General features: G+C 42.0%; 1 protein-coding gene across 1 annotated transcript; it reads left to right on the top strand.

The window, feature by feature from the left end:
- Nucleotides 1-342: 342 nt before the first annotated feature.
- Nucleotides 343-21,988, top strand: SH2D1A (SH2 domain containing 1A). Its single transcript, XM_048865226.2, has 4 exons — nt 343-653; nt 13,935-13,998; nt 17,410-17,545; nt 19,094-21,988. The coding sequence occupies exons 1-4, from the start codon at nt 517-519 to the stop codon at nt 19,132-19,134; spliced, it is 378 nt and encodes a 125-aa protein (XP_048721183.1). The 5' UTR covers nt 343-516; the 3' UTR covers nt 19,135-21,988.
- The last annotated feature ends 200 nt before the right edge of the window (nt 21,989-22,188 follow it).

The following is a 22,188-nucleotide window of genomic DNA, read 5'->3' as shown; positions in this document are numbered from 1 at the left end:
GCCATAACTTCAGGTTTCTGCTGATTTGATAACACATCTCTATGCTTGCACTATGGGGCCCTAGATTAGACAATTGAGGACAGGCCTGACCCTTACTTTTTCCAATTTTCCAACATTTTAAACCCTTAAAAGACAAAAATTTTACTGAAAATACTAGCAGACCCTTGTGGCTCTCAGCCTAACCAGAGCTTGTGCATTCTGGGTTGTGGGGAAGGGAGCACTGCTTTTTCTTAAGGAGATTGTGGGCTTCATGTACCTGTTATTAACATCTATCTTGAAAGCTGTGAGTCATATGAGTGCTGTCAAATGTCATGTATGCCTTATAGGTGATAGCAGCTCTGGCTGTCAGTATGAAAAGTCTTTAGAGAAGCTCAAGGTGGGAACACATCCTGTTTACATCAACCATCGAGTGAGCAGCTGGATAGCAGACGAGTGACAGCAGTGAGCTGTGTAACCATCACTAGCACCTCTGGCTAGCTGGGTTCTATCGGGCTCCACTCAGTTGACCTTCAGAAAATGGATTCTATGGATGTTTATCATGGGAACATCAGCCGGGAGACTGGGGAGAAGCTGCTGCTGTCTACAGGGATGGATGGCAGCTATTTACTGCGAGACAGTGAGAGCGTCCCAGGAGTGTATTGTCTGTGTGTGCTGTGAGTACAGAGAACCACGGGAGTCTAGGGTCTGCAGCAACACCCCTTACCCGGTGTTTGTCTAAGTCTTGGGGAGCCAAGCTGCCACTTAGAATGCAGCTGCAAGTGGGTCTTATGGGTCTCCATTTGGTGAAGGCTCAGTAGCATGGAGACCTTCTAGTGGGCAGCCAATTTGGTGATCCTGTGGTTTTCCACAGGGATGTAGACCTCCAACTTCTGGGTTCACAGCATGTTTTCTGCCTCATATTACATTTGCCAGTTAGAATGGTCGTCTTCTGGCAGAACATGCAAATACTCCTGTGTCCAAAGCGTTGTGGGGACTTAGCTTTTTAACGCTGACTTCAGGCATGGGAATGGGTAAGGGGTTCTTGGCCCTTTCCAGAAATAGGAAAGCACGGGTTCCTGCCATGGGGCACTTACTCTAAAATGGGACACAAACCAGTGAGCAAAGACAAACAGATCGCGATGATGGGTGGAGAGCAAAAAGGAGGCTATAACAACTTAAGCCATGCTGTTTGGATCGTAAATTGCATGTGCTTCTTGTTCATGCTGAATAATTCCTTTGGTTTTGCCTGTTGTCTGTCTTCCTTTTTAATACACCCAATAGCAGTATGGCCCAAAGCCTCCTTTCCCCTGGGGGTTGATATGGAGGAATATTGATGCTTTTCATTCATATATTGAAAGTGAGCGGTTGCCAACATTTCAGGGCCTGATTCTGCCAGCCTTACTACAGCTGAATATAGCCCTGCACACTGGGAGTATTACTACTGATTTCTGAATAAACTACTTTTAAAGTGCATGACATACAAATAGATGGTGACAATTGATCAGTTAGGATAACAGAGTTGGGGCAAAGGGAGGAATTCCTACGAGGTGTCTGTCATAGGTCACCAACTCGGAGAGAAGGCACTGATGAGTTGCTTCTGAAATGGGTATGAGCTGACAAAGGACTTAATATTCATGGGGTATTTGAATGTTAGAAGTATGAGCTCTTTTAGCAAAGGAGGACAGAAAGGTTGAAGAATCCTAAGCATTAGCGTTGTGCATGTACAATGAAGTGCTATGCCACTAAACGAACAAAGCATGGCCAACAGGTCTGTACTGAGAGCTACTTTAAAGAATTGAAGGGGGAGAAGGGGTAGCAGCAACAAGATATGTTAATATCAGAAATTATCTAGACAAAGCAAATGATCATTAGCTAAAAGAACTAAGAAGAGGCTTTTGTCCATGTAGAAAGGATAAGATAGTGAGGGTATTACTATGGCTAAAATAATATTTATATCACACTTTCCACCAAAGGTCTGAATGTGCTTTTCAGCAACACTTGATTTAGCCTTGACTTTTAAACTGTGAAGGACGTGAGTATTGTTATCATTTTACAGATGGGCAAACCGAGGCTTAGAGCCACATAAGAAGTGCCCCAGGCCACACAAGAAGGCTGTAGCAGAACTGTAGATACAACCCAGTTCCCTTTTTATCTCTCCTGTTGTGCTTTGATCACAAAGAATCGTCCTGCCTTGCCCTGCTAAATGAGAAGGGAAAACAAAGATTAAAGAATTCCAAGTGGGATGACACACCTAATATCTACTTTACCTCAGTCTTTAACAAGACAACAAAAAATTAGGGGAGTAAGAAGTGTATTGAGTTAAAATCTAATGCAGATTTGGGGTAGATATGAAAAGTGGTGATAAGACTCTAGTGAAAGGAGCCAGCTAATAAATAATAAAAGCCCAAGCGTTCTTAAAGAGCTATCAGAGGAAATGGTGAAACAGTTACTTATCATTTGTAGGGTCATCCAGAACAGGTGAGGGATAGCAGGTAATTGGAGAGTCATGTTCAGTATTATCCAGCTTTATGAACAATAAAGCGGGAATCCAGGAAATCAGTCTAGTTAGCCTACATTCAATATTTGAACATATAACAAAGACATGGAGCTGCAAATAATCAGTCGGAGTTTCTGGTGGTATTCAAGGCAGTTTATTTAGGTGAATGATAGGAAGGTCAGGTTTTTAAAGAATAGATTAAGACAGTTAATATGATGCTCATAGGTTCTGAAGACAAACGGGAATGCAATAAACTATAAAGGAGCCTCCTAACTGTGTCCACAAAATTTGCGAACCACAAGTACATGTTTGCATTTAGGGATACATCTGCATGAGCAAAGGGTGAGATGAAAAATTAGTTACTTGTAAACTATAGATAAATAAAGCTTTTATAATCCAAAATATAAGTATTTAGGAAAACTTTTGATACCGTCTAGTGGAGATATCTATCTGAGTAGCTAGAACAATATTGTCTAGTTAACTATGATCTGACATGGATGGAAATCTGGTGGCAGAATCACAGAGATGAGAACTGGGTTCAGAACGATTTAATACAGTATTTCAATAATGAATGTGGTGCAAGAAGTAGACTGTACAGTAATTAGTGTCTGAGGATAAACTAGGAAACAGTGCTCTCAGAGTGGATGATACAAAGAAATTACAGAATGATCTAGCAATGTGATGGTAATTTAGATAAGTGTATGCAATAGACCACTATAGCAGGCAAAAACCGTAAAATAGCAGAGCTGCTCTGCACAGAAGGGGAGAGAAAGCAGACAATGAACCAGAGACTACCGCGTGGCTGGATGCAGATGCTTGCTATAGCAAAAAAAGAACAAATCCTAGACTGGCAAGCAGATGGAGATAGCGCATATAGGACCAGAATGACAACAGTACATGCTATAAAGCCTTGGCAAAACCAAAAACAGGTGTGTGTAGACTTTGGGGTTCATCACTACAAAAAAAAAACCCACTCCCAAACCATTAGTAAACTATAGAATGTATTTCTGTATTAAATTTTGGGGCTGTGATCGTGTCTTCATGCCTGCTTATAAAGCACATAGAACAGTGTTTTCACTATGCAATTAATAACTATTAATAATAATGGTTTTTAACAAAAAACTTTTAATCGGCACTCGGAAACTCTGATGATGGTTACTCTAGGAATACCTAGAGAGCATTTAGGTAGAATGTATACCGCTTACTGGAGATTCAGTCACTATGAAATGATTTCTGAAACGGTGAAGCAAAGCCTGTAAGTAAATGAAGAGATGTCATCATGCATACTGGAGCCAACCCCCCAAAAAGTATATATTTTCTGTGAGAAATTTGAAATGAACTGAAAAGTTTTTGTAGTGACAAATTTTTTTTGATTAAATGAAAACCACAAAATTGATTTCAAGATTTTCAGTCTTCCCCTTTCTCTCTCTCCCCCCACTTCCACTAATTACAGTATGGAGGGGGAAAAATTGGGGGGGGGGAATGTTGAAAAAACAGAAAATTTTGATCCAGGCAAAAAATTTCCTCAAAAACCCATTTGTCACTGAAAAATGTTTTGATGAAAATATTGTAGCTAACTCTAATAAACATGGATGGCCGATCCTGTGCACACCGCTGCCAATGTGAAGTCAGTTTTGGGTGTGTAATGACAGCAGCATGACCCCAAAGGCTTTAGAGTCTTTCCAAAAAGTTTCAAATGTTCCTTATGCCCTTTTTCCTCCCTAAACATTTTGGCTGACTTTGAATATAAGAAAGGCAGCAACGGCTGTGGTCAGTCTCGGCTGCCTCCTAATTAAAATAAAAACCTGACCGTAAGCAGAGTAATGACCTTGGAAAGGGAGACGAATCAGACTCCACACAATTCATAAGGGATTTTGCTATTGCCATTGAATTGACATGGAAGGTGATCAGATACCATGGTTATTGGTGGCAGGCTAAAATCCCTTAGATAACTGAAGCGGCTTTGATAATTGGGACCCTGTTTGATAAACATTTATGAAGGAAGCTTTTCTTTCCCGCTGCTCTGTTCCACAAAAGTACTAGTCCTCTGTTTTGATAGAGAGCTGCTTTCTTCCAGTTCCCCTTCAGTTCAAGCCCGGACTGAAGTGCCCTAAGTCACTGTATGCTGACGAGAGCCCACAAGCCTTCAAAGAGAGAGCTGTTTTTGTCTGGCTGTGGCAAATCACAAAGACACACGTTCTTTCATTGATATTTTAAGACCACAATGATGAAGGGAAACTGTTCATACAGCAGTAAGGTAGGTTTTGGTTTGCATTGGGGTCTCCCATAGCTCTTGTAAATACCGATGCTCCCTGCAATTTTCTGCAACATTTTAAAATGAGGTGCTCCTCCTGGGCCTGCCTACACTATGACTTCTTTAATAACATTATTAAGCAAATAACGTTGATTACTGCAAGAGTAGGTGTACGGCTGCATGTTTCATATACGTTAGCCCAGGAGCGCAAAGATTTCAATTAATGATCTTTTGATCATGTTGAAAACTGAAATGTTTCTTGCTGGTCTTCAAAATTAGGATGTTTATGAATGAATTTTTTAAAGAAACAGTTCCATTGGGTAAACCAGTTGGATACTGCAGACAACGCTACAAGATTTTATTATTAGATCTTGATTTTTTTCTTATGAAGATCTTTCTTTGCGAGCAACATGTTCTGTTCACAGACATCTTGGATTCCTGTCTAAGTATCCTGTTTGACATTTTTAACACACAGAGACTGTCTGCACACATTGCTCCTAATGAAGTCAATGGGGAATGCAGGACACAAGAATGGGCTTATTTTTTAAACCAGGCCTGCAAAATTTGTGACTATACCTGTGGGTGCAGATGGTCCCTTCACCCGTACAGATACGTGTATGCCTGTACAAAGACAAGTAGCTGCATGTGCAAATTGGTAAAGCCAATGCTAAGTATACTCCTACCGTATTTATATTTGGGGGCTCAAAATTTGTAGGAGAATGTCTCAAATGAATGTGAGTAGTTATTTCAGTCCTCTAAATATTGATTAGAATGGCAGCTTAAGCTAAATATGACATCACTTTTATGCTGTGCTTTCAAATGATTTTTTTGAAGTCAACCATTCATGTACCATACTGCATTAAATCTTTAGGGAATAATTAGCAGCTAGAGTATAAAACTGTTTGGAGCTCTTGAAGCACTGATAATGGTGACAAGACTGACTCCCGTCTAATCAGCTTTAATTTTCTCTATTTGTTCCATCATCATAACCATAGTATCTTAGTTTCTTGGCGTATTTAAGTTCAGTCACTGTGCCAAAACTTTCCAGTACGGTAAGCACATCAGCTACGCATGGTGAGGGTGAATTCAGGATCATGAATCAGCCTTAACGTTGCATTTCTTTTATTTTCCATTTAATATTCTTGATGGAAATTGCATAGTAATTGCATTTATTATAGCAAGGCACATAATAATCATCATATTTTAAAATGTCACAGAACAAAAATGTCTTGGCAATGAAACTTCTTCCATTCAAGGTTAGCATTGTAAATAGCATTCACCATTTTCTTGTGTAAGAAAATTCTTCACAGTACATTGGTAAATTCTACTGAAGTGAATATTTCAACCTTCCCAACTCATTGGAATGAAGATCATCGTCAAGAATAATTTTTTGATGGATTTTATATAATTGAAATATTTTTGTGACCATTCCAATAAGACACAGGCTTTCTGAGTCCTGGATAATTATGAGAGCTGGTAGAAAATTTTCCGATAGCACTTCTTTTAGAAAATGTTCTTTCACTGAAATTTTTCTTGGGAATCTGTTGATCGTAATGAAATTTCACTAAAAACACTGAAATGAAACAGTTTGATAGTGTCCACACGTTCCATTCTCTCACTTTTGGTATGGAATGTTTAAATTTTTAATTGCGAAACACATTTGCATTGAGAAATGTATTTTATTTTAATATTTAAAATAAAAAAACAATAATTTCATTGAAACAAAATATTTCAATTGACCCAAAGTGAATTTTTTTCAAAAATTTTATTTTGCAGAAAAATTAGACACTTTTTCTCCTTTGTAACAAAAACAAATTTCAGAATCGCAGAATTTCATGGGAAATGGAAATTCCAGTTCCTGCGCAACTCTAACAATCACCATGCAATACAAGTCAGCAGAAGAGAGAGTAGCTGAGAAAGTGAAGTTAAAATCCAGATTAGGTCTAGTCTAGACTTTGGAGGTTCACGATTGAGGCAGAATCACTGGTAGGGTTTGGGATTAGTTAGTAAGAATTTTCTATTTTCTTCAATGAGAAACAACAAAAGTGAAGAGTACTTGAGACAACATGGGTAATCTCTCCTCTGTAACAGGCTACATCTGAACAGAACATTAAAAACGCAGGTGCATCAAGCAGAACAACAGACACCTAGAAATGTAAAGATGGGTCCATCACAATTCTCATAAGTCTGGCCCACACTAAAATAAATCCACTGAATCATCCATTGTTGTGAGATTTCTGCCTTCTTGGGATAAAATCTCAAAAGAAATGCTGGTTTGTGAGATTTTGCTGCTCCTGAGCCAGAATCAGAAAGTTGAGTCCCTTTTAATTTTTCAATCTGACTCTAAACCAAATCCATGGATTTGTATCTGACTGTATTTCCCAAATTTGAAGAAGTTCATATTCAAGGTTTTGGTTTGGGCCAATCTCTACTTTCTAGTTAATGGTGCAGCAGAGGCTGGGCCAGATAGGTTTAGGATGCATGCTCTGGACTCAGAAAAAGGTATGACAAGCCAATGGTCACAGGGATGCTGCCTTCAGATGTTGTGAGGGGCTCAAGAGCCTGTACAGAAAACTGTAAAGTCAGAGGATCTCCAATTTTTTTTGCCAAGATGTGACATGCTCAGACCTAAGCTGGTTACAGACCAGAAAAGGAGAGCATACAGTTCAGTTGATCTAGGGCAGTCAAGCGATTAAAAAAATTAATCACGATTAATTGCACTTTAAACAATAATAGAATTCCATTTATTTAAATATTTGTGGATGTTTTCTACATTTTCAAATATATTGATTTCAGTTACACCACAGAATACACAGTGTACAGTGCGGGGTCATCATCCGAGACTGCTATAACATGAAATATATGGCAGAATGCAGGTAAAATGGAGCAGGAGTCGTACAATTCTCCTCCAAGGAGTTCAGTCACAATTTTAATTAATGCATTTTTTTAAATAAGCGTGATCAGCATGGTACTCTATATTTTAATAGTGAAATGAATCACAATTAATTTTTTTAAGCATGATTAATATTTTTGAGTTAATTGCGACTTCCAGGAAGTGTCTGCCAGGTCCCTGCAGGAAGCTCCGCGCGCTGCCCCCGTGCCTGCAGATGCTGTCCCCGCAGCTCCCATTGGTCACAGTTCCCGGCCAATGGGAGCTATGGAGCTGGCACTGGGGGTGGGGGCAGTGCACGGAGCCCCTGGCCACCCATGTGCCTCGGGGCTGCAAGGACCTGGTGGCCCCTTCCTGGAGCCTCGCGGACCTAGGTCAGGCAGGGACCCTGCTGTAGCCCCGGCTCCCCATTGTGCCGACAACGGGACTTTTATTGGCCCAGTTGGCAGTGCCGACCGGAGCCACCAGGGTCCCTTTTCGACTGGGCATTCTAGTCGAAAACCGGACGTCTGGCAATGCTATATGTTACTGAGTTGAAGGTACATAATCAAGTTAGAGGTTATGTGCAAGGTGGTTTAAATTACATGTCGGTAAGACTGGGTTAGAGAGTCTAAACTGGTGTAACGTATAAGTCAAGGGGCCAGAAAAGAGAATGGTCAACCAGCAAAAGCAACTTCCAGGAAGGAAGTGTAAACTAACTTAGGCCTTCCCCCCTAATTTAACTTACACCTCATTCTGGCCTCTCCATGCGTAAATTACTCCCAGTCAACCTACTTACAGACATACACCTTATTACATCCTTAAACCATGCTAAGGATGCAACGTCAAGAACTCATAAGTTTGACCATACAACCTTGTGCATATGCATTATGACACAGTCTTTAATTACATGCTCACATATTTTTACACAGTATCCCTGCCTAATTCATTGCACAGGGCAGGCAATGCTCATTGAATCAGCAGCTCTTCAATATTTTCTTTTCTTTTCATGGTTCAGGGTGTGGCCCCCAAGCCTTATTTATTGCATGCTATTCAAACTCTGCTCTGAAGACAGACTTATTAATTTGAACATGGGCTTTTCGATGGCACTCATCATTATATTATCTGAGTCCATCACACGCATGCATTAATTCATCTTCAGCACACACACATGAAATGAGGGGATGATATTATCCCTTTTTTGTAAATGGGGATTTGAGGCACAAAAACATTAAGGCCAAAAGTATCCACTAGCTTTTGGTACCCAATTTGAGATACGTCAGCTCAGATTTTTTAGGGTATTTAGCATTATATAGGACTTTATATGTTTATAGCACAGCTTCCATTGACTTCATTTGCAGCTGAGTGCGTTCAGCGCATCTGTCCCCTCCATCTCCAAACCTAAGTGGCATTGCAACCATGTGGGCCAGGTTGCAATGCCTTGAGTGAGGAGCTGGGCCCACAGGAGCCACTGCTGCGATAGCTGCAGATTTTATTAAAATTCTCAGTGATTGTGAACATCATGACCTCTGTGCCAAAAGCATAGCCTTAATCATAATATGCACAGAGGGGCCAAATTAAAATCGCACAAACAGCCTTAATTCTGGCATTGCCTAACTTTTGAGTGCTTGACTTTGCAACTTTAATGTTCGTTTCGCACAGGTTTTTTTTTGTGTGAAATTGTTTAGGTTCTTAAAAAAGCAAACTGAAAAAAAAATCCATCATTATACGGACACTCACACGAGTCATCAGCAGGAGGAAATCCTTAGATCCACCACACAGACTTCTGGCACCTGAGCGAATGGAGTAGCTGGTAGCCGTAGTAGGTTGTTATTGTCTATATGGACCTGCGCGATAGGCACACTCTTTGCCTAAGAGCTTCACAGATATTTGCCAAGACCAGAGAAATCTTGGGTTCCAGTCTGTTCTGGAGGGATTATGACCTAGAGGTCACAACTCCTTCTGCCTAGTTTCCCCACAAGTCTGACCCTTTCTGTTCCTATCCCAGTCATGTCTCTTTTCCCTGTCACCTCATCCCAGTCCCAGTCTTCTCCTACCCCTGTTTCCTCTGACCTCAGTTTCCTTGCCTAACCAATCTATCTTCCCTCCCAACACCTTCAGCTGCTCCTACGTCTGGTTTTCCCCCAACCCCTGTCAACTCCCAGGTCCAAGCTACCCCTACCCTCTCCCAGTCTTAGGCTCCCCTCCCACAGGCTCCTTGTCTGTCTACTCCTCCACCATCTTCCCCATCTGGCTCTTGTTCCCTCCTCATTACAATCAGACAACATCCTCTTCCCTGCTGCCGGGGTCCTAATGGGCAGCACAGAGGTTACAGGAGAGACAGTCTCCCACTTCTTAGTTTCGGTGTCCAGCATCACATGGACCACAGCAGCTGCGTGCAGCAAATGCAGTGAAAAGCCTGCTCAGCCCCGTATCCCCAAGATAGAGCATACTCAGTGTATATAGAATTGTGAGAATTTAGCAGCCAAACAAACAAGTCTTGACTGAGCACGTGTGAACTGCAATTTTTCAAAGGCTTATAACCTGGCCAAAGGTAGGTGGTTTCCCCTGGGGTCAGCAAAAGGCACATTCTTGAAACAAAGCTAATCCTCCCATCAAATTCAATGGATGGAGGCACTCGAGCCACCTAACAAAATGGTTATAAGATTTTTTTTTTTTAACCTAGCCCAAACAATGTATTTTTCCCTGATTGCATTCTCAGGAACAGCTGAACCTTTTTTTGGCAAAACGTCCCCAAAAAATTTAGCTTGAGGCAGATACCCAACATGGAACATCAGTTTGAATGGTTAAAATCTGGCGAAGTCATAAGTAACTGAAAACAGGGATATACTGTAGGAAGGGAGGGCAAGCTTAGCTACATGCAGCACTGCCAGCTTGGCCTAACTCATCGGTTATGGATTCCAAGGTGACGTGTTAATGTCTAAATAGCCTGCCAGTTCATAGGAACTGATACTGCAAACTCAAATAATTCTGGACAGAGCTACATTTAAGGAGACAGCATTTAATGTCATTTATTGCTGAGTTTGCTCTTTTCAGTTGAGTTTTGGGCCTAAAAATGAATAAACTTTAGTTGAATAAAATTTCGCAGCCAAGGTACAAAACATTTGGCAATTATTTCAAAACATACCATGCTGTTAAAATGTCATGGTTAAATTATAAATTGCAGCAAATGGCTAATATCCTCCAGCTATTTCAACAGTGGAGAAGATTGCAATTATTCACCTGTTAAAGTAAATGTGGCTGTAACACATTTGAACACAGCTGAAAAGGGAGGAGGGGGAGGCTAGGTAGGCAGATGCTGTCTCAGTGTACCATGTGCGCGAAAGGCATTTGCAGCTCTTTGGGGGGCATACTCTATAAAGGAAAAAACACATCATATAAAGCAAAGTATAGTTTCTGGAGTAGAAACTTTTCTACACTTTCCCCTTGACAGAGTTTTCCTAGTTATGGTATCAAAGTAGAAACTGCTTTCAGCAGGAAGCAAAGCGACCTTTTGTTCGACAGATTTTATATCTATCGATCTATCCAATGTGAGATGGGATGATAACTAGCTATCTCCTTTTCTACAAGCAATATCCAGCACGGTACTTTTAGCCAGAATTATTTTCTAAGCCATCTCATGAGCAATTAGGAGTTATAATGTCTTTTGTCTCTGATCAAGAAGCTGGGCAAGTGACCTTGGTTTACCATGGTGCTGCTCCATACTTCATTCCATGGAGTTTCACCAGCGTAAAACTGGGGAATTGCAGGGATGAATCAGGCCCACTGAGTACAACAGTCAATGCTCCAGTCATCACTTTGTTGAGAGTGTTGCAATGTGGATCCAGATTTCACATCGCCTAAACTTCAGGGATGTTCAGATCTGGGCTTTTCACTTGTGCCATTTTAGAGACAGGAGCGGGGCAGGCTGAGGGCCTGGAGGGTTGGATGACTAGGAGGGTTCACAGGGTCTCCCGCACCAACCCTGCAGAAAATGCTTTTTGCACAGGGGAGCCACCTGCTGGCTGAGGCATCCCTGACTGCTCAGTTCTGTTGGTGCTGTCCCGTCAGGGAGCTAAGGCAGAGTTGCAGAGGTCCCCAGAGCAAGGCCAGTGCATAGGAACCCCGTGTGGAGTGCCCTTCTCCTGACTCTTCCATGGGACATGGGCTCAAACACCACCCCAAAGGGAAAAATTGGGAGGAAGCTCCATGAGAGAACCCCAAGAGCTGGCTCTCTCCCTCACCTGTGTCCTCCCGCCAGGAGTTTTTCTGTATCAGGGACTTGCCCTAGTCCTGAGACAAGAGTGCAGGTTTTGATCTGATGGCATCATTTGCCTACAAGGATTCATTGTGTAAGAGAAAGGATATGCCTGAGCCTGTCAAACTAAGAGTAGTTCCAGCCTGAGCTGATTTAGCGAGAGAAAACTGAGCTGACAGCTACTGGGGAAACACCTCATTCAGTGTGCTAAAAGACTGCCTACGTGCACCTTATATCTGGTTTTACTGGCATAGGGTACCTAGGTGCGTGGGCGGGGAAAGGAGAGAGTGGATGGGAGCTGTGCTACACACTCACAACTTTAAAAACAAGCAGCCTGTCTGCCTGACCCTAAACTTTAATGTGAGACAGGTTAAATCGTGAACCTTTGTTTAAAACATCTGGGGGCTGCTGCCATGCAACGGTGAGGGGAACTCAGCTCATCAAAATCAGGTTGTGGGCAAACTGAAGGCAGAACGTGCTTTAAAGTGGTAATGAAGTTCCTGCTGTTTAACAGAAAGTTTTACGATAAGATCATAATCGTTAAGAAAACAGGTATCAAAAGTGCTATAATTCATTTAGCTGAGACAAAGACCTTGAATAAGAGTTGTTTTCTGGGACGATCTAGAGAAAGGTGCGGTTCAACATGCAATTCAGCATAGACACAATGGGCCAGAGCCTCATCTTCAAAGGCACTGACGTCAGCGTAGCTTCACCAGTCTGCACCAGCAAATGATCTGGCCCAATGAACCTGATTTGCCACTGCTTTGCGCCGTGCGTATGCATTCACAGCTGTGCAACGTTACAGTCCAAGGGGTATTAATGTGGACAAATCAAAACAGTTATTAATGACTTCCTATTTTGGTAAATTACTTCCAATAACTAGAAACATTTCTGAGGTTATCAAGAAGGATTTTCAGAAATCAGTGATTGAGTTGCAGTGACACATGACATGGCGCATAAGCAAATGTGTTCATTTAGCTGTGTCATTTATGACTTCTATTATTTGGTAATAACTACTGTGATATTGTGTATAATTGGAAAGAGATGTAATATGTACCTGCTTTCTGAAAAATGGCTAATGCTGGAATAGTTAATAATGCATAATGTCTTGGTGGAAATGCCAGATTATTGTAAATTTATTTCATTTTCTGAATGCCTTGGGCCTGATTCTCCATTGCCCTGCATCTTGTATAGTCATTTCCAACTTTGCACAATGGGTGTAAAACACCACCGGTCTGATCTGTTACCATTTACTTTAACTTTGCACAGCAAGTAGTTTACACATGTAGCATGTCACTGACATCTGTCACTCTGCTTTTAAGTCACATCTTTGAACCTTGGCTTATATATACAAGATCATGTAAAGTACTGGGCTCCTTCTAGCATGATTGACTCCAGACATCAGTTGATGTCTATTTTCAGAGGTCCCTGAATGGAAACTGTGTCTAAAATAGATGGAAGATTTCGTGATCTCATAAAGTGACCAGTGTTTCCAGGAGACAATGACCTTGGAACAGTCCAGGATGGAAGTGCAAAGGCAGACCTTTGAGGGTTAGGAATGCATTAGCTAGACAAACTCTAAATTGCCTTGATATTGTGGTTTTAGATTTCTAAATAAAATACATCCATGGCATAGCACCTGGGAACATTTGCAGTTTAAAAAAAAAAAATCACTTAGCAGAATCGTCATCTAGTAATGATACATATTCTGTTCTAATTCCACACGAAGTGTGTCCGATACATAAATAAGCGTGCAAAAGGTCACTGATGGAAAGTTAAAACATTTACGCAGGTTTCATGGTTTTTAATATGGAGAAACTGTAGATCTCGCAGACAGACAGAGATGGATCAAACAACGCCCCCCTCCTCCAAGTCCTAATTCAGTGCAATTCTTGGGATTCAAACATAGCTTGCTGATCTGGGTCCAAATTTTTCATTTCTAAATATAGGCTACATCGACTAATTTATTGCTAAGGAAAGGAGCTTATCAAATGAGCTAATTCCAGCATTACAGAGCAACTGTATACTAAACCGGACGATAGACATGACTAATAAATACATGTTGATTCTTTCACAGATATAAGGGTTATGTTTATACCTACAGAGTGTCCAAGACAGATACAGGTTCCTGGAGTGCCGAGGTATGTATTGCTCCTTCTCTTCTAAAAGTTCCCACAACTGAGCATAGGTATTGATTTCAGGAAATACATCTGGATTATTCACCTTTCTGCAATATCTGATTCTCATGTAATTTAATCGGTCTCAAGTGAGCCCATCACTGGTGCCAAGTCTGACAATTTTGAATGCACAAATTCATTCTGTTACAGTTCAGCGGTTACAGAATGCACCAGTGCACTATTTTGCAGCATTTTAAATGGCAGAAATATTGTGTTTTCATATTTTGACAGGCACAGTCAATATTAATTTCTCTTCTGCCAAACATGCCATTAATACCAAAATATTCAAATATTCAATATCCTTATGATTTACAATGTTTTTAACTTAATTTCTTGACAGATTGTATTTATCAATAGTACAAGGACTGGTGTAGCAGTAGGTGCAATAACAACAGTGATTTAAGTTCAAGGCATAATTTAGGTTCATGTGAATACTAATCCTTATTTATTTTCAGAACTTCTTGTTCTTTGGATGTAGTCAGCATATTAATTCATAATTAGCTTTCAGTTTGCACATAAATGAACACTGATTTACAAACGTTAAAATATAATTTAACAGGGTTAATTCTGCTGGCAAAATTAGAGCAGAATTGTTGTTCTGCACTGGAAACACCTGGACCAGATTCTAATGTCAGTTAGGACCAAACCCTGGAGCTGAATGTGCTTCACACCCATTCCTGATTAAAAAAAAAAAAATTACTTTCTCATCACTGTGCAAAGAGCTAAAACAAGCCCCATGCTCCACCTGTGTTTAAATACAGGGACTTGACTCTACATGCTTGCATTAGCTTCAGTGGGCGTTTTGCCTGTGGTGGGGCATAGGGGAAGGCCCTAGTATTGGATCTGAAATACAGACCATGAGCAAACAGTTATTTGTTCCAAAACAGGGAGACTTGCTAAGCCCCAAATCTGAGGTGGTAAGAGTTAATTCAATAAACCAGATGCTGGCCTGGTTTACCGCATGTACAAATCCACTGGCCTCAGGGGAAGAGGGTGTATGGGATCTAGGCCAAGGCAAACTTTACCTCATTCTGTTCCTTTTCCTGAAAGGAAACTGGTACTTTCATGAGCTGTTGGAACTCATGGGTGAAAGAGCAGAAATTGCTGAGGGACAGGGTGGTGCCATGCACACTGCGGTAGGATGGACAGTACCAGTACATTTTTGGCAGGATCAGGCTGGAGCACCGGCAAAGCAAAGCCTTCATTGGGGAATGGGGTGAAGCAATTCCCTAGCTAGCTTCATCTCTCCCTGTGGTAGTAGAAAGGGAGCTATCAAGGCGGCACCAGACAGCATGCTCCTCCAGCAGCAGCAATGAGGAGGAACACTCATGGTGTTGGATCCTCCCCTCTGGCAACTGGAGATCCTGGGTGCTCCCTCAAATCATTAGGGAAATGGGTGCTGAGTAGATATGGCAGGCTAAACTCTGCCCTCATTGAATTTGCCTTACTCACTACAGCATTTGGCCCCCACCCAGCTGCCTCCGTTCTCTTCTGTCTTGCTGAGGTTTGAAAGAACCAAGAGCAAAGCCTCACAAGAGACCATTTCAAAGTACTGACCCTCAAATCCGGGTCCCCACAAAGTCAGTAGCAAACCTTCCATTATGTTCAGTGGAGCAAGGATTTCGCCCACTGGAGGTTTGTAGGATCAGGTTTACTCTTGCTGATGCTGAGAGTGCCTTCCTGTGCTGCCCTGTCCTTCCACCCCACCTCCGTGGGAGTATAAGTGGCGAGTACCACAACTGCTTTCCCCCAAAAGGCTGGGTGAGGAGAGTGTTCAGGCCCAGCCAGAGTTGCAAAAGGGATGTGACGAATCATTTAAAAGTTGCTTTAGATGTCTAGTAAAAGCCCTTGAAGATAGAGATATGCTGTGATGGGCATCTGCAAAGATTAATTGAGAAGGATAGACAAAGTGATTTGAATAAAACGAGGTAACAGTTTGCAGAGCCCCTTGATACAAAGAAATGAGAGATGTGACTAGTTAACAGATGCGCAAAAAGGAACCAAACACTCCAGAAAACTTTTATAAGCGGGCTGGATCCATGTTAATATTTACAGTCAGAGGAACATCATCATGGGTGCTAGGTCTTCCTCTGGAGCACATTACCAGTGAGCTGGAACCATCGCATAGGCATTCTCTATCAATAACTTAATGAACATCATGGTATGCTGACTGCCCATGGTGATGCTTTTAAGAACCTGGGAAATGAGATTAATGAGCTGGAGACTAAAATAGGATCACTAGCAGGACTCAGAGGTGGCAGATTGGAGGGCTGAAGTGAGCTCTCAGTGTGATGAAACTTCTACCAGTAGCACTGGAGAATTGTCTGTGTAATTGTTATTGCTGCTGAAGGCACGAAAGGGGCGCTTGTTTTTCCTGACCCCAGCTGGAGTTCGTATTACAGCTGGAGGTCAATTTTCTTCGTGGCCTTTTGCTTTGTAAAGTGAGCAAAGGAAGTCCTTGACAGAGATAAATATGGAATTCCCCGCATGGTGTCTTTTTAGAGTCATTGTCCTGACTGTAGCAATACTTCAATGGCAGTTGTGTACTTATCTTGAGTGAAGAACAGGCCCTCTCAGACTCTTGCCCTTCCTCTACCACCTCATTGCCAATTCCAGGAACCACCAGAAGAGAGCTTGATGGTGCTGAAGTCCCGTCACTTTCACAGTGTGAAACCAAGATCACAACGACCTTGCTAGACTGAGGGCTATGCTTACTTGCTGTCCTTGTCTAGTGTCATCGTATCTAGCTATTTCCTTTCACTCTTCCTGTACAATAGAAGATCTCACAGATGTATCAGGAATCACTCTAATACTCCTAGGATTTTTTAAAAATCAACATTTCTTAGTCTGTTCCTGCAGTTTTTATTTCAGCAAAATTTTAATTGACATCAGTGGGAGATTTGCCCAGTAAGCACCACAGGATCTCATCTGTATTGACTGCCAAGGCTTTATTCTTCAGGATGGTTATTAACAGATAGCTCTGTCTAACTGCAGTGGCCATTTTAGTGAATGTAATGGGTCAATGCCCTCCCTGTTGTACCCCCCCCGAAATTACTGGAGGTACGTTAGGGATGCAGCTGATCTGCATGGCTGCCCTGTGAGATTGTGGCAGTAGGTAGAGCCAGTGGGCATGCAGTGCAGAGAACAAGCTTAGCTTGTACCAAATCATACCTTTCAAATGGCTGGCTATGCTCCTGGGAAAGGGAGAGGAGAGAGGACAGCTCCAACAAATCTAAGTTGGCTCTGAGAACGGACTTCTCTTCTTGCTGATGTTTTTACATTTGTGGAAACAATGCTGTTATATAACACCTCCTGGGTAGTGGTGTTCCCCTGTAGCCTGTTGTTTGGGTAATTTGTTGATCTCTCACTTTGCAGACTGCACCTGGGGTCCACAGACGATTGTTCCGGAAAGTACACAACCTAATTACAGCATTCCAGAAACCAGAACAAGGCATTATAACTCCTCTGCAGCATCCAGTAGTGAATGCTGCGAAAGCCAAGCACCCACAAGGTACTGAGAGGAGCACTTGGGATCAGAATGGCACGGGCCTGTGGAGATTGCCATCAAATGTGCTAAGGGGCAAGATCCAGTCTCTGACCGTCCCCAATCCAAAGGCATGCATGGTATAAAGGGCTGTGTAGCACTAGGTCAGTGCTACTAAGCAGCAAACAACAGGTCGTCTGCACCACATGTGCACTCCAGAGCTACATCCACGATAGCAGAAAAGGGTGGGGCAAGGGTGAGGCTCTGTTGACCTGCTTCCCTTAAAAGATTGTGAGGAGCTAAAGCAACAGCTGCACAATGGCTGGGCTGGTATGAATCATAGAATATCAGGGTTGGAAGGGACCTCAGGAGGTCATCTAGTCCAACCCCCTGCTCAAAGCAGGACCAACCCCAACTAAATCATCCCAGCCAGGGCTTTGTCAAGCCTGACCTTAAAAACTTCTAAGGAAGGAGATTCCACCACCTCCCTAGGTAACGCATTCCAGTGTTTCACCACCCTCCTAGTGAAAAAGTTTTTCCTAATATCCAACCTAAACCTCCGCCACTGCAACTTGAGACCATTACTCCTTGTCCTGTCCTCTTCCACCACTGAGAATAGTCTAGAACCATCCTCTCTGGAACCACCTCTCAGGTAGTTGAGAGCAGCTATCAAATCCCCCCTCATTCTTCTCTTCCGCAGACTAAACAATCCCAGTTCCCTCAGCCTCTCCTCATAAGTCATGTGTTCCAGACCCCTAATCATTTTTGTTGCCCTTCGCTGGAGTCTCTCCAATTTATCCACATCCTTCTTGTAGTGTGGGACCCAAAACTGGACACAGTACTCCAGATGAGGCCTCACCAATGTCGAATAGAGGGGAACGATCACATCCCTCGATCTGCTCGCTATGCCCCTACTTATACACCCCAAAATGCCATTGGCCTTCTTGGCAACAAGGGCACACTGCTGACTCATATCCAGCTTCTCGTCCACTGTCACCCCTAGGTCCTTTTCCGCAGAACTGCTGCCTAGCCATTCGGTCCCTAGTCTGTAGCTGTGCATTGGGTTCTTCCGTCCTAAGTGCAGGACCCTGCACTTATCCTTATTGAACCTCACCAGATTTCTTTTGGCCCAATCCTCCAATTTGTCTAGGTCCCTCTGTATCCTATCCCTGCCCTCCAGCATATCTACCTCTCCTCTTGGTATGCTCCAGCTTCCCTCCATCCTGAACACCCCAGGCCTTTGGGCAGAGAGAATTCTGGCTTCTTTGCTTCTATTAACCCGTGGCATTCACTACAACAGCATGCATGCACCTCCTAAAGTCTGAAAAATTGGTATCTTCCTAGCACCTAGTCTAGATTGTGGGGTCTGGATGGATGCCTTGCGGTGCTAGCTAGGGAATTTATATCCAACTGCAGCGTTCTATGCGAATATATTTCTTTTACAGCCTGCCAGTTGCATCAATGATAGACAAGATGTAGTTAACCCCCATGCCTCCTAGTAAATACGAAGACTATGAGCTTTCGCCTTCTTGCGGAGTTCATCTTTTTAATATGTTTGTTGTTGTTTTTTTGTAGGAAAGAAAGATGAACGTGACTTTTATTTGCATCCTTCATGAAGACACGTCCCAGAGTGTGAAGTAATTTAAATAGGCTTTTATACGTCTTTTTTTGTAGACACTCCAGCACAATATGCTGTAGATTATAGACATTACAACTCTGTGAGTTTTCTTGTAATATTTTCAGAAATGTATGTTTAATGCAACTTCTAGTCTGCCGTTTAAAAGATTGGCATGAATCTGTTTTGTTTTTTTTTTACAAAGATATGGGAGAAAAATAATGAGCAATTGGATGACTTAATACTTTCATTTTCTGTTGGTTTGGGTTGGGATTTTTCTATTTGAATATTAGTTAGTCTTTTTACATGAAGTTACTTTAGTGTTTGATTTCTAATTGAAATTCAGCCCAGCACAAGTCCTAAGTATCACTTAAGACCCATGTGTGGCCACAGAATAGTGGCTTTTATATTGCAGATGCCTTGTGCTGGCTCTCTGCTCAAGGATGAATTTCACCCCAGAAGCAAATTTCAAAGGTGCAGGCCTGTGTATTCCCAGGAGTCGAATTTTAGGTTGGTTTCATATGCATCATCCACTTCTTGCTGGGTGTGCTGGCATGCTTGTCCAATCAGAGAAAATAACCTGTACTATCTGCCCAATCTGAACAATTAGAACTGACCAGCAATGTAGCAAATTCAGTCTGTGAGCCAGCCAAAGTTTAAAAAAATGTGTTGAATCTTTTTGAGCAACAAATGAATTTGAGGAAATTGTTTACAGATATTCTGTGAGCTGGAGAAAGGTGGCTAACTTTGTCCAAAAAATTATCCTTTCCATAGGATTTGTACTGCTCTTCCTTTTAATTCTGGGTGCCTGTGACGGTGGCATCTAGATGCCAAACTGTCCTCCATTATTGTGACTCCAAATCTAAGCAACTACCCTTACTCCAGCCTCTGATGTCACACAGAAATTTTCAAGACAATCTGAGTGTGCATGTGGATTTTAGAACAATTAGAAAAAATGTCTGTTAAATAGCAAGCTCATCTCAGTCTTAACTATAAGGAGGGCACTGCCCATCTATAATTAACAAAGAATGGGAAACTATTTTGAATAGATTTAAACTTTTATCACACTGGGCATTTCAGAAAACAATAATCATTTTTGTTTTGCAGCATTGCCAATGCCAAGTGGCCAAAAAACCGTGACTCTATGTTCTTCCCCCCCAAAACATCGTGAGACTGACTTAAAAATCATCAGCGTTTTTTAAAATAATAGTATATTTGGGTCTCTTTTTGCCTTCTCATGTTTGAGCCTTTAGGGGGTCATGATTTTTAATCCACAACTTCGAGAGCTAGAAACTTACTTTTTCTTAAATAAAAGCTGGGGTAATGCACACTGTGAGACTTTTGATAAAAATCCCCAGAGATGGCAGCACTGGCTAACTAGGGCGTTTTCACTAGCTGCTGAATGATTAGGGTTTTCAGCTACTTGCTTGGACAAAAACAACGTTGTGAGAAAACATTGGGCTGCAAGTGAAGGTGGGGGGGCCTACCCAGTCCACCTGGCACGCTGCCGCCCTTTGGGCCGTGGCAAACTTCTGATGTGCTAGCTGAGCCTAAGTATAGTGCTTAAGAGAGTTTGAACTTCTTACTGCAGTCACAGTTTAGGCCCTGGGGAGGACTGAAGTGACTGGGGGATGGAAGGTCCTGCACCTCCGTTCCCCCACCATAATTTGTTCCCTTCTTTCTGTCCGTCCTTTTAGTCTACATGCAATAGATGGTTGCAGTCATGCTATGCAGGACTTTTTGGCCACCAGCACTGCCCTCTGCTGATACACTGGCTGATACACTGGTCCTGTCCAGTTAGCTCTGCCATGGTTTATACACCACTGAATGATGTACTCTCACATGCATGAACTTCCTGATTGCTCTAAAATGACTGAGTAATCAAGCTTCACTTGGCCATGCTGTGTGGACACTGGGGAAGATGCTGTAGTTAAGTATATGTGCCACCGTTGCCTTTATCTACGGGCTGGGGGAAATTGGCTGCAGTCTCTCTGTCTCCAGTGCACTGGTGCCTGATCACCAGCTCCGACAATTGTGGATTCAGCCTCTCTGCCATACCCTGCCATACCCTCCATATGCAGCCAGTGGGGACCCACTGCTTTGTATACACAGCAGGGCTTTGCCAATGTCATGGCGCAGGGCTGACGTGGTGGGTGGGCCTTGCACTGGAATGAATTCCATTCTGTGAGAGGGCTGTTATACACCACATTTGTATGGGCATGGCTGATAATTAGACCAAGGAGCCACAGTTGCCAGCTTGTTGAAAGCTTCATTTACATACACGGCTAAATGCCTTTGTTTTCACTCAAGACAAAACAGATTCTAGGGAGTGGACATAGACATCAGATAAGCAGCATCAGAAGAGCCATCATTGGCATAAAGAAACTTCATTCCTATCACATTAGCATTTGATAAGTTGTTCCATAACAGCCTAAAATAAAAGAAAATATTTATTTTAAAGCACAAAATTTTCCTTATAAAAGTGACTAAATGTACCACCTAAACCTCCCAGACATAGAGCAGGTATCACAAATCCATTAACATTTACAGTACTTGTTTACTTTGTCTCTAAATTATTCCCAACTCTCATTTAAGTTGAGCCACCTACAAAGTCCTACTTTTAATGTAATATTTTATAGAATGCTTGTGTGTGTGTTGTTCTGTAGCTACTCATTATATCAATGCTTGGCTGAAAAGTTTTTCTGACTTAGTTGTTTTATAGTGTGGCAGATGTGGACTGATATACTTTTCAATAAAATATTTAAAGTTGTTCTTTCATTGTTACATAATTCATCAAAGACATCAGGCACACAGCAGATGAGGTGCCCATTAAACAAGAACATCAATGGATGAAATTGTATTTTTGTTATTTCTGTTGATTGATCCTTTCAGTCTGTGTCTTTGCCTTAAAGATTTTACTGCTGGCTGCTGTTTTTTTGGCTTTCAGCACTCTTCCTCATTAGCTCTTTCTTTCCTTTTCGGCTCCAAAGCTGCCTGCAGTGCCCAACATGTAACAGCTTGTGCCAATATAGAAGCCAGAGTAAAATGTCAAATT

Source organism: Caretta caretta, chromosome 9 (genome assembly GCF_965140235.1).
Source record: "Caretta caretta isolate rCarCar2 chromosome 9, rCarCar1.hap1, whole genome shotgun sequence".
NCBI lineage: Eukaryota > Metazoa > Chordata > Testudines > Cheloniidae > Caretta > Caretta caretta.
This window is presented reverse-complemented; position numbering and strand designations above follow the sequence as displayed.